Source organism: Elgaria multicarinata, chromosome 10 (assembly GCF_023053635.1).
Source record: "Elgaria multicarinata webbii isolate HBS135686 ecotype San Diego chromosome 10, rElgMul1.1.pri, whole genome shotgun sequence".
Lineage (NCBI taxonomy): Eukaryota > Metazoa > Chordata > Lepidosauria > Squamata > Anguidae > Elgaria > Elgaria multicarinata.
In genome coordinates this window covers 19204665-19218149 of record NC_086180.1, presented here as the reverse complement: position 1 = coordinate 19218149, position 13485 = coordinate 19204665, and the positions used below count along the sequence as shown (strand labels likewise).

Below are 13485 nucleotides of genomic sequence, written 5' to 3'. Positions count from 1 at the left end.
CTTGGATCAAAGATTGTTTGATCTAAGCCTTAAACTAAGCCTTTATCAGCTCAATACAGCACAATCCTTTACTGGAAAGTACTTTACTGGAGAGTACTGGAAAGTACTTGAACTAGTGGTGTTGGAGAAAAATCCTGAGAGTGCCTTGGACTGCAAGAAGATCAAACCAGTCCATACTCCAGGAAATAAAGCCAGACTGCTCACTTGAGGGAATGATAAAGGCAAAACTGAAGTACTTTGGCCACATAATGAGAAGACAGGATACCCTGGAGAAGAGGCTGATGCTAGGGAAAGTGGAAGGCAAAAGGAAGAAGGGCCGACCAAGGGCAAGATGGATGGATGATATTCTGGAGGTGACGGACTCGGCCTTGGGGGAGCTAGGGGTAGCAACGGCCGACAGAAAGCTCTGGTGTGGGCTGGTCCATGAAGTCACGAAGAGTCAGAAGCGACTGAACGAATAAACAACTTGAACTGGCTTGAAATTTCACAAATGTGTTGAGGATTGTAATCTGAAGCAGGTTGACAATAGGCCTGTTCAAAGGACATGCTAAGCCATGGTTAGACCACTAACCCTTTTGCAGCCAACAGTTAGTGAGCATGTTTAAAAAATGATTATGTAGCCACCAAGGTTAGGATGGTTAGGGTGACCGTATGGAAAGGAGGACGGGGCTCCTGTATCTTTAACAGTTGTGTAGAAAAGGGAACTTCATTTGTATGCATGCAGCACCTGGTAAAATTCCCTCTTCATCACCCCTGGTCTGACAGGACCTGGCTGCACCACTGCTGCAGGGTTGGGCAATTTGTGGCCCTCCATAAATTTTGGCTTACAACTCCCATCTGCCCTCACCACTGGCTCTGTTGACTAGGGCTGATGTAAGTTGTAAGCCAAAGCATCTGGAGATCTACAAATTGCCCACCCCTGTAATAAAGGTATTGTCCAACTGCGGATTTGGGACTTTCTCCTCTTATGGGCCAGCACAGCTATCTTGTCTACTTTCTTTTACGAAACGCTTGCAATTTCCCGCAGATCGAGGTGCATACAGGACCCCCCTCCTCGGTCAGTTGACAAGCCTCCTTGAAAGAGCTTATATTGCTCGTGGAGGAGCGTCTTCAGTACAAACGGAGGCGTATGTGGTTGCTGGCGCTAGCCAGACTTTGCAAGCGAGAACTTCATCCTCTTCGGGCCCCTGCGCAGTTGCACGCCAAAAGGAAAAGGGCCAAAGGAAGGGGAGGAACTCGCCCAGCAGGCAAATCCAGCCTCCTTCACCATTGGCCCTCGCCGAGGGTGGGGACAGAAGGCGCTTCCCCAGAAGGCAAAGCCGATGTCATTTCTCCCGCGCGTTGCATCACGCGCCCAGCGGCTCCAGGCGCAACGGAGCCCTCCCACGGCGCTGCGCATTGGGCTTGTCGAAGGGCGGGCAGACGGGAAGGAGGGAAAGAGGCTCGTTCTCTGGCGCAGCCCCGATTGGCTCCGGGAGGGGAGGGCGGAGGCCCGGGCGCCGTCCCTATAGGGCGGGAGAGCTGTCACGCGGGATCGGGGTCCTTGCCTTTTGCTTGAGAGCCATTGCGGGCAGGGAACTATTTCGGGAATTCGGCCGGAGAGGTGTGTCTGGGGTGGACCGCTGCCCTCCTCCGTCCGGGGCAAAGCGACTTGGGGACCGAGGAGGCAGCCGCATCAGCCGCCTTTGCGACGCATCTCCTGGAGGGACCAGCCTTGCCAGGTAAAAGCAGGAGCGGGGCGTTCGCAGCTGCTCGCTCGCCCGCCGCCGTGTCTTTCATTCATCTTTTTCGGCCCCGCGATGCCAGCCCGGGCCGTTCCGGTTTCAGGAAAGCCGCATGCATTGATTTGCAGAAGCAAGCGGTCTGGGAATATCTTTCCCCGCTAGCATTGGCCGGCTGACGATCCGTTCCAAGCCCCGGAGCGTCCCCATTCGATCAGCCGGGCCTTTGCCTGCCTCTTGTTGCGTATCGTTTTCTTTTCTATCTGGAGATGCGCAACAATGCATGGTTTGCGCTCCTCCCCGCTCGGTTTTATTGCATGGCCAGATCACAGGCTCAGCTCGTGAGCCTCAAGCCCTTTGCTCCAGGGTGGCCCTAAATTGCATCGGTGGAAATGAATTACCCCTGGAGTAAATAATGGCGCGGAGACGTTGCAGCTAGCGGCGTGCAATGCTCGATTCCATACATACATACTTGCTATGTATGTAACGAAATCTCATTGAGTCAAGGGTCTTCCTTCCAAGTAAACGAGTTCAGGGCTGCAGTCCTCGTGTATCAATGCGGCTGCCTAATTTATGTGGGAGCACTTCTGAATTCATAGGGTAAAATCCAACTTAAGTCCTACTTAGAGTAGACCGATTGAAATGAATAGGATTTATTAGACACGATTAACATAAATTCCATTCATTTCATTGGGTCTACTGTACTGTAAATAGGATTTACGTTGGAGTTTACCCATAAGGGGACACAGGATTAGACCCAAAGGCCCATCTAAGACAAAAATCCAGTAAATAATGGGACAGACAGATACTTTCAGGAAGCCCACAAGCTGTTGTTGTTGTTAATTACTATTAATAATAATGGCACAATGCTTTGAAGTGAGCAAAGCACTTTATATGCATTATCTAGCTATCCTCACAACAACCCTGTAAGGTAAGTCAGCATTATTATCTCCATATTGTACATGCTGAAAGAGGGTGGCTTGCCTAAAGCCACTTAGTTCATGGCAAAGGCAAGATTTAAACTGGGAACTAACTGAATTCTAAGCTCAGTCTCTTTAGACTCCATGCTAAAAGCCTTCTTCTGCGATCTTCCTACTAACTGGTATCTGAAGGTACACTGCCTCTATCCATGGAGTATCTATTTCACTCTTAGGCTAATAGTTTCCAATTTCTCACCATTCAGTTTTCCCGGGCTAATCCGGTTTATGTCCGTAACTAAGGAACCCTTTGCATGTCTCAAGAGCAAGGCCTGTGGGACTTACTCTCGAGGAAGCACGTGTATGGGCTTGTAGCCGAAAAGGAAATAAGTCGCCATTAGAGATCTGTGATTTCCTCTTTTCAACGTCCATTCCTCTCCTGACTTTTTCCGAGGTCTGCTGGGCGGGGAGTATCCATTTGCCTTAAATTCTGAATCGAGGTTGTACTCCTTGCTGTGCCTCTGCGAATTTCCCAGCCCTGCTTTTTGCAGCGGGATTATGTCAACAGGCGCCTTCCGGAAGGAGCAGAGAGCCAGATCGGCTCTGCGGGGGAAACGCGGCCGTCAACTCGGAGCCGGGAAGCGGAGGCCACCTGCCACGCCGGGCCCAGTCTTCCAAGTTCTTCGCCGCGTTTACCCCGCAGGCGACCTGGGGGCACATGAGGAGGGGAATCGGGGCGATGATTGAATTAGGATCGCCCGGAAGGAAGGCGGCCGCTGCGCCTGCCTGCCTGCTTGCCACACTCCTCTTCCTTGCCGGCGGCGGTGCAAATGGCGCTCGCCTCGCTTGGAACTCGCGGGCAGGCTCGGCTGCGCAACGGCGGGGATTTTGGAGCCGGGGCCTAGGACGCGCTGTCGCCGGGGGATTTTAAACTGAAGGCAGGGACGCCCGGTCCCGATCCCGCAGGGATCGCTGCAGAGCGTTGGGAGAGATTGTGAGAGGCGGAGGGGGGGGGAGAGAGCGAGCAGAAGGTGTGTCCCTGTCTCTCCTTACACGCGAGGCGTGTCTTGACTTTGAGCTGCTCGGTTTGCTAGAGGGAACTTGCTGAGAGCCGCCTCCGGCTTGCGTGACGCAACCGTTACACCCTCGTAATCCGTCCAGGGTGAAAAAGACGGAAGAGCTGCTTGATATCAAGAGGTCCCGCCTCCTGCAGACGGAATATTTTTTTTGTATCAGCGCAAGCCCGTGCATGTTTACTCGGTAGTAAGCTCCATTGTGTTTGATGGGGCTTAGTCCTAGGTAAGTGTGCATAGGATTGCAGCCTACCTGTTTGGTGAATGGCCACTGCTAATAAGGTAATGATCACTGCCAGAAGTTTGTGCATTTCATTGCCCTCTGACCTCACTGTTTACAATTCCACCCTATCATGTGTGTGTGTGTGTGTGTAAACACCCCCATCTACCCTTGGTCACCTGTATCTCTGGATCACATTTCATGCATCACGAATTCCATCCATGAAAGCTTATGCTTTAATAAATGTGCTAGTCTTTAAGATGCTACAAGGCTCTTTGTTGTATTTGCAGGGAGGATCCAGATTTCTTTTAACAAAGCTGGCATCAAGGTTGACTTCAATCGGCCCCTCCCCACCCTTGACCTCCACCATCCCAAGCCCCCTGATCAGATTCCTCCTAGCCTTTCCCCCATTCTAAGTGTGCCAGCAAGGGAGAAGGAACACAGCAGGCTCTGCTCACTTTGCCCTCTCGTTCTGATGGTTTGGATTGCGCTTAGGGGGAGAAGGCAAGTGAGTGGGCAGAGGTGATAGGGGCAAGGGCATTTAGTTAAATAGTTCCCCAGAGTTTGAAGCTGAAGCTGAATCTTTCCTTAAGGCAGCGTTGTTGCTTAGGGGATTTCGCACTGTCTCAGCGCTCTTGTTGGGAAAAGAGGGATTTTCCACCCCCACCTCCTGCTTGTCCATTGCTATTTCAGAGTGCTCTGTGGAATGTGGGACAGTATTATTATTACTATTACTACAACTGGGGCCTGCAACAAAATTTTGTAGTGATGAGTGCTTCTGTTAGAATCAGTCTCTATTGGTCTGTTTTTGGGTCTGTACCCCCCTTGAGTCCCCCCCCCTAGATATTTTTTGTGCTTCTGCAAACTTTGGGTGGTTCAGGCTTGCTGCTCCTTCCACCTACCCACACCTGGCATGGAAGTGGTGCTGTTTTGCCTACATAATGATTGCCACTCAGAATGAGTTTCCTTATAGGAAAATTATGCCAAATCCCCAAAGAACTCATAACAGTATACATTGTCTCTTCATGCTCTCTCTCCCTCCCCCTCCACCCCGCACTCCATATGGTCCTCAAAATAATAGCAAGGTCAAGGTCAAGTGACCTTCACAGCTGAACGAGGATAGGAATTTGAACCCAGGACACTTTCTGGCTCAAGTCCAGTGTGCTGTGCACTATACCGCACCTGCACATAAGTCCTAACTTGTAATTATTTGGATGAATTTCTATGGCGTTCTGATTTTCCTTTCTCTATTACCCCTTTGGCATTTTAGTTGCTTCTGCTTGCACTGTTGGATTCTGTGAAAATGCAGATTTAAGTACATTTTTATTTATTTGGTTTGTAGTATCCCTCACCATCCCATAGCATCTAAAAAGTTTTTATTGATGCAACCGCAAGCACTCTTATTAGAGCCCAAGGCCCACTGAGCTCAGTGGGGCATACTTTGGAGTGATCGCGTTAAGATTGCACTCTTAGTTTAACTCTCACATGGCGTTGCTTAGTTGTGGCTGGACCAACAGACCTTGAGTTGATTTTGATCACCAAGGGAAAAGGTCAACTGTCTTGCCTAGCTGCTTTCTCCCAGTCTGTCTGGGACAACATTGTTGGGAAAGAGGCAACCAGACCAGGCAGGCACTCACAACTTGCTTTGTGCATGTGCCACTCTGATTGCGTCAGATACACATTGGCACCACTGCTGGGTTGCAGCATTTGTTTGAGTGGGCAACGAACAGGTGCCAGGCTGAGTGGATAGCAAGCAGCCCCGAGGTGTTAGAGCACTGATCTGTGTGTGCCATCTGTCCTATCCTGCGCAGGTAAGCTAGCCTGCTGTTCTCAGGTGCAGAGGCAGATGCTGCCCTAATGTCACTGCGGAAATAAGATTCAACTACAATTCCAGTCTGTATATGTGCAATGACTGGAGTAATGTTGTTTTGTCCTTTGCATCAGGCAGCAAACAGTCTTGGCTTGGTTCTGAGAGGGTAAGCAGTATGTGAAGTTATTGCTGACTTCCTGGTCTGTAAATTCTGTTCATACCACTCTTTCTTTCTGTTGGAATGTGCTGGATCCCCCCTCCAATAATTGTTCTCCCTTTGATAAGAAACTTAGCAGTGCATCCAGACTGCTCTACACTATGGGCACATCTACACCAAGCAGGATATTCCACTATGGAAGTGGTATATAAAAGGCAGGAGCCACACTGCTGCATTATAGCGGTATTGAAGTGCACTGACAACTGTTGGGGCCCATTGACACATACCATATACTGCTTTCATACCACTATATCCCGCTTGGTGTGGCTCCTGCCTTTTATCTACTGCTTTCATAGTGGAATATTTTGCTTGGTGTAGATGAGCCCTGTGTGGAGAGGAGCAGTGGGATGGCTGGGATTAATGGATTATTTTCTCTTTTCTTTAGTTATGACATCTTTATCCCACACTTCCTCCAAAGAGCTTAGGGTGGTATATGTGGTTCACCCCATCTCTATTTTATCCTTGCAACAACCCTGTGAGGTAGGCCAAGGTGAAAGAGAGTGACTGGCCCAAGGTCACTGAATGAACTTCAGGGCTGAGTGGGGTTTGGAATCCAGGTCTTCCTACACTATAGAATATTGGCATAAATAGTTTGTAGTTTCTCAACTGCATCCTCTGACTTGTTTCTAATCTAATCTATTAGCCAGAAAGGACAACCAACTGACCTTTAAAAAGGGGAGAGGTGTTTTGCTTTGTTTTCCCAATTTGTCTTAATTGTGTTTTGCTGGAAGGAATGTCCTATGCTACAAATAGAGTCGTAAGGCAAAAAATAGAAAAGACAAGGGACGGGCCCTAATTTCACATGTTGATTCTATATCAGCCTTCCCCAGCATGGTGCCCTCCAGATGTTTTGGACTTCAACTCCCATCAGCCAAATACACTATGGCCACTGGTCAGTAATGCTGGGAGTTATAGTTCAAAACATTTGAAGGGGACCAGGTTGGAGAAGACTGTTCTACAAGAATGTAATGACCATAAAACTTGTTTAGCTGAACTTTTAGGGTGCTATAAGTCTGGTAGAGAAGCTGGCCCTTGATGTTTGAAATCACCATGACCTGTGCACATGCCTTGTTGATTTCACTCCAGTTCCAATTAGTTACATTGGAATGAAGGAAAGAGGAAGCCTGGAAGGTGCAGTACAAACCATTGATAAAGATCCAAGATGTTTCTAGTCCTGGATCTCTGACTCAATTGCTCCTGAACTAATCTCAAAAATGCTCATCTTAAAAAACCCAGGTAGCATCTGTGATTCTTTAAGCTGACCCTTGATGACATTTCTTCAGGGCCAAATTAGATAAGACTCACCTTTTCTCTTGTGAACCTCCCTAGAATGCAGGTTCCACAGAGAATCTACAAATCCATCTCCATGAATGGTGATTTGCAGTCCCCTGGCATTCTGCTGAAGGGGGCATGACAGAGATCTATGAAACTATGCATGATGTGGAGAAAATCGATAAGGTGAAGTTTTTCTGCCTTTCGCATATTTATTTATTTATGGTATTTTTATACCATCTTTTTGAAGCCACCCAAAAAAATTCAGAAGATAAAACAATTAAAAAAAAACACCCCACCATAGTGATGCTTGGTTCAGAATATGACAGCCCAGAATCATCCCATTAAGATGAATGGTGGGAGATTCAGGACAAATCAAAGGAAGTACTTCTTTACACAGTGCATAGTTAAACTATAAAACCTGCTACCTCAAGAAGCAGTGATGGTCACCAAATTCGATGGCTTTAAAATGGGATTAGACAATTTCTTGAAGGATGTGGCTATCAATGGTTACTGGTCCTGATGATGATGTATGGCTTCTGGGATCAGAGGTAATATGCCTCTCAATACAAGTTGCTGGGAGCGTGCTATAGCACCTATGTCGTGCTTGTGGGGTTCCCAAGGGAATCTGGTTGTGGGGCATTGTGGGGCAGAATGTTGGACTAGATTGGTTTGATCCAGCACAGCTTTCTGCCACTTGTCATGTTAATGTCATGTTAAACTATAGCTCCAGTACAATACTAGAAAAATGCACCCAGGAGGCAGCCTTAAACTTTTCTTGCTGACTTCCTTGCACGGGTTTGATTACAAGCATCACATTTGTAAGTCACTTTTCCAACCTTACACATTATCCCTACCCAAGACATTTTTTTGTTCTTGTTTTTAAATCAAGGTTTGGATGTTGCAGAGGCAGCTATGCAAATCCTTAGATGTAGATATGTGTGAGGTTCAGAACTGAATATTCAAGTATGTTCTTGAAGAACTGGGGCTTATACTATAAATAGCTTTCTGGTTTTCTGGTTATTGAGATGTACTGAAGGCTGTCTCTTTTGCCTCTACGTATCAGATAACTACAAATAATTAAATTATGTGGAAGAAGAAACCTGTATTTGGATATTCAGTTATGTCTTTGGAAATTCCCAAAACAGTTAATCCAGTTTTAATGAAAATGTACAGGTGAAAGGGCAGGAGAACAAAAAAGGCAGTAATTTTGTGCTCTTTTTCTCTGTGAGAAATGCAGGTTTTTTACCATGGGATTTATTTCCCGGGCTTTGTAGTCACTGCAATATTTCTGAGCCTATGAGGGATGGTGGTAATTCTTATTGTCTGCTTCTGGAACATGAGAAATCTTCCGTGTTCCAAAGAATTTCCATTTGTAATGCTTGACAGCTTTTTGGCAAATAGCAAAGCAAGGTCATTGCTCTAATTTCCCTACCTCTGCTTGTGTAACTTTTTAAAAAAACTTCCGCTTAATCTAACTTAACTCTTCAGGCACTGCTGGCTATGTACATCTCCAGTTAAGGATTCTTTTAAGCTGTCGGTGGAAAATTCCATCATCAGGGTAAAAACCTCCACGTAGGTAGGATGGAATTTTCTCTTGAAATAAGACAGAATTCTTAACACAGCCATCTCCAGCCTGGTGTCCTCCAAGTGTTTTGGACTACAACTTCCAGCATTCCTGACCATTGGTCATGCTGGCTTAGGCTGATGAGAATTGAAGTCTAACACCAGGTTAGGAAAAGCAGGCTTAAAGAAATAACTGTGTTTTTATATTGGTTGTTCAGAGCTGGTGTTCTGGTATTCTAGCTGAAGTTATGAAACCACCATGACCGTAGTCTCCATTTCTAGATCACAAGACTCCTGGGCTGAGGTCAGCCTTGTATTTAAACAATCGCCTGGTTGCCATAGGTGACAAGGAATTGCACGCAGGCGAGTGAATGGACTGATGGAGGGGATCTGCCCAGCAGGGAAACCAAGTGGATTGTGGAGGGAAGGAAGGAAGCTTCTTTCCCTGTTCCTAGCGCAGAAGTGCAGTGGGCTGGCGGAAGAGGGGCATGGTCTTCTGTCCTTCTACTAGTAGCCCACAGCACGCCAATAATAATAATAATAATAATATTAATAATTTGTGGGCTAGTAACTTTTGTGGACTTATTTTCAAGATTCACTTAGATGCCCTCCTTTTCTTCCCCTTCATGATCCTGTGGGCTCTTCTTAACCCTACCTATCCGTGCGTCCTGAGCTGCTCACTCAAGAAACCCAAGAAAATAGTTGGGTTTATTTTAAACTTAAAAGAATCAGGATATTTTGAGTGAACAAGGAATACGAAAACAACTCAGGAAAACATCATCATAAATAACTCATATGCTCAAAGCAGAATTAATCCTATGGCTCCCAATTCCCCCAGACCCCCATCACTCTCAGTTCGTCCCCCAACTTTCAGCTCTAATTGACATAACTGCCCCTGCCTGGCAACCAGCCACACTCCCACTCTCTCCCCTCACAGCCTGCAGCTCCCTCCTGAGGTCTGCTGCAGATGTCTATTGTCTGTATTTATGACTTATTATATGGGGGAAGGGAATGCTATGATCTGGCGCTGTTGCAAGTCTTCATTTTATAGAAATGTTGGCACAGCAACAACACTGGTGATGCAATTCCTTGGCTCAAGTTGGTCATCTTTTCACTACTTCCACTTATGAAAGAGGCAGGGGAGCTGCAAAAAAAGGTCCTGCCGTTAATAAACCTCAAGATTCTGCTGCTTATAAAAACAACACCTGTAGAGCTGAAACCTGGCGTCCCCAATCTACCTCACAAGACCCACAACTGTACAAAATCTCAAACCAATCCAATACAAATTGCCACAGATGCAGCAAGTTAAAAAGAACTGGAAATGGACACATTTTTACTTCATGCGGCAGCTCGGCATATCGTATATTTCTTTCAAATTCTGGGGGAAACTGTTGATGTACTTTATTCAGGCTTGTTGAGGGGGTGTGCCTTTCGTTGGGTTAGTGAAATTCTGAGAAGCAGTATCAAAATGAACAAGTGTTTTCTGCCCCATGAAACCCTCTGGCAGAAACTGCTGTCAAAGTGATATTGGTCATGCTCAGTTTCACTCTGAAGCTAGAATGCTGGCCATGTTTTTAATTCCACTCTTCCGATAAGCCCTCCAACTGTGGATGAAGGGTAGCAGGAAAGTGTCAGCTGAGGTAAGAGTGAAGTAATTTTTGAAGGCTGAAGGAATCATTCTCAGTGATGAAGAGAGGGAAAGGAAAAAGTTATTCTGGAATCCCGTGCAGCCCTACTGAGAAGAAAGCTCTGAACATACAGGAACATAACTATTCATTTATACACAGCTACTCAATTAATTAGTTGATTATGGTTTTTTTGTGTGTGTTTTCCCAGAACACTAATAATAAAGTTTATTTTAAAAACCCAGTTTAATTCAATGATTAAAAAAAAACCCTGCTGGTTTAAGACCAGAGTTGACACCATGTTACGTTGGTTCAAGCTCCACAAAACCAGGAAATCGGAAGCTAGGGCTGATGCCTCAACACACATGCCTTGTGATGTAATGATGTTGTGGAATGTCACAAGTTGTCCTTGCTTGCAAGCAACAAACATTCATAGATCAACTCACAGGAGGATTCCTCTAGCAATACAGTAAGGTTCAGATGCTTCACAGGACCAGGACAACATGGGGTGGCTTTGCTTTGGTCCCAGGGACTCCAACCTCATCCAGATTTGGGCCTGAAAGATCCAGGAAAAGTGTGGATTCGTGGAGGTTATGTTGTAAGCAAGCACAATTTGTGACATTGCACAACATCATTACTGATCATGGGGCATGTCTGTTTAGGCATCAGCCTTAGCTTCCAATTTCTTGGCCAATATGAGTTAGCCTTAACTCTGTTCTTAAACAAGCAGGGTTTTTTTTTTAAAAAAAAACCCATTGATATAGCTCCAGCATCAATATAAGCATGCAGGTTGAGGTTTCTACTACTTTTTGTATTGCATACTTCCTCCAAGGAGCTTAGGGCAGTGTCCCCCGCCCCATTTTATTGTAGCAGTAACCTTGTGAAGAGCATTCTTCCCTGCTCTTCCTATAATGTTCATTATGATCTTGAATGGGTTGTAGGATTACTGAGATAATGAGAAACATCGTGGGCATTTTAAAAAGCTTGTGGGTGTGTGGAGGGGGCAGGTATTAAGCTGAGGACTGAACCCAGTACAGGTTTGTATTCAAAATGATATCTTCTGAACTGTACTGGTTAACTGAAGTCAGAAGTCTTAATGGATAAATGCTAGCAACTATTTAGCATTAACAATATTCCCATGAATTGTTCCAACGTTGGGTTCAGTATTGCACCATAATATTTGTGTGAGGGTAACCTTACACGTTTGGTGTAATGCAGCTGAAGCTGAGTAGCTTGAAGTCTGATTTCTTTTGGTGGGTGTGCGTTAAGCATATGATTTCTCTTCTCCAGATTAAATGCACCCAATTCTTCCAACTGTTCTCAGAAGAAATGGTTGTTTTCTAAACCCCCAACAGTCTCCGTTGCCCTCTCTAAACCCATTCCAATTTGTCTACATCCTTAAAGTCTGCTTCCCAGAGTGGAATATAATACAGAATAAAGTGGAACTATGAATTGTAAACTATGGTTGTGTTAATGCAGTGTAAAATTGTATTAGGGTGCAATCCTATGCATGTTTAGACAGAAAAATATCCTACAACTCCCAGCATGCCCCAGCCAGCGTGACTGCCTGGAGCATGCTGGGAGCTGCAGGACTTTTTTTCTATCCAAATATGCTTAAGATTACACCCTTAGTCTCTTTTGCAATCATATCACAGTGCTATCCTCGTTCAGCTTACGTTCAGTTGGTAATGAGAGAAAACAATACATCTCCCTCTTCAGGTATTATGTACCAACTCTGTAGAAAGTAACGATGCAAACTTTCTCTCCCCCCGCCCCCCTCTTCTTGGCCAGCTTTCTTAGTTTGGGGACATTCCGAGACCTGCTTTCACCTGTTTTGTTCTCCACCTACTTCTGTGGAACCACGTTATGTCCACTGCTGCTTTAATTAATCTGGTTAGAAACGGGGGGCACCAAGCGAGGAGAGTGCTGCTAACGTCTCGTATTTTGCAAGACGACAAGCGTTTGATGGTCGTATGCCAGAGCTCCACCAGTGATCGCAGAACTTCCCGCTTCGACCTGGATGGTAGTGGCCGCCCTGCCACGTGGGACTCATTCGGCATCTGGGACAACCGCATTGACGAGCCCATCCTCCTCCCACCAAGTATAAAATATGGGAAGCCAATCCCCAAGATCAGCCTGTCAAATGTGGGCTGTGCCAGCCATATTGGGAAGCGGAAGGAGAACGAAGACCGCTTTGATTATGCCCAGCTGACTGAGAGTGTCCTGTATTTTGCTGTTTATGATGGCCATGGCGGGGTGGCAGTAGCTGACTTCTGCAATAAGTACATGCGAAAATATATCCAGTGAGTATATTGATTTTCTGGCCATATGTTTGGCTTTTTTACAATGGGGCGGGAGATAACGTACAGCTTGCAGCTTCTGTGTGATTTCTTTCAGTGCAGTAACCCTGCCTTTAGTGTTATGATAACATGGTGAGTGGATCCTGTGTGAAAATTCTATGTAACACTGGCAGGCGTTGCACTTGACGTAGCTGCCTTTAGCTTCTTTTGGTTACCAAGATGAAACAAGCCACTTGGGCAGAAAGATGATGGTTTATTGATAGAAAATGGATGCAGAATATATACATGCCAAAAGAATCATGCCTCCTTCCAGCTAGTCAAGATCTCATAGCTGGGTGTCTGTTGGGGCCCCACAATAGATGGAAGCCATCCCTTTGAACCACAGAAGTTCTCCAGGCTGACTGGGCACTTTGCTTCCTGAAGCGAGACCGAAACACAAAGCCTGTTGATTGGACCTTATAGGCTCCTCTGCTAGTTTCCTGCCTACCTCCATTTCAGGAGCTGACAAGCTACATCCCTCCCCTCTCTTAGAAGATGCAAGTGTGTGTGTGTGTCCCTCTAAAAGGTTCCCAAAGCAGCTCAGCCTTTCTAGTGCCTGATTAGGAGTGAAAACCTCCTAGCTCATCTTGAGATAAGACTCTATGAGAAAAGGGTGACAACTATGAGAAGCCCATCCAGGGCTTCTCTTGTCAGCTAAAGCCTGCTAAAATCTATTCACTGTGTTAGGCTGCACAGGTCTCTTAGCATTTTGGAACTCTGGGAAG

General features: G+C 46.1%; 1 protein-coding gene across 2 annotated transcripts in view; it reads left to right on the top strand.

Annotated features, from left to right (window-relative positions):
• The first annotated feature begins 1536 nt into the window (after window positions 1–1536).
• The window catches only part of PPM1K (protein phosphatase, Mg2+/Mn2+ dependent 1K), a 28856-nt gene continuing 16907 nt past the window's right edge, over window positions 1537–13485 (top strand). Inside the window, exons 1-3 of one of the 2 annotated variants that reach the window (XM_063136243.1) lie at window positions 1537–1721; window positions 7288–7416; window positions 12213–12724. In XM_063136243.1, the coding sequence (XP_062992313.1) occupies window positions 12288–12724 (437 nt within the window). In that variant the 5' untranslated portion in view covers window positions 1537–1721; window positions 7288–7416; window positions 12213–12287. The remainder of the gene's footprint in view (window positions 1722–7287; window positions 7417–12212; window positions 12725–13485) is intronic. The other variant, XM_063136242.1, reaches the window with a different exon arrangement.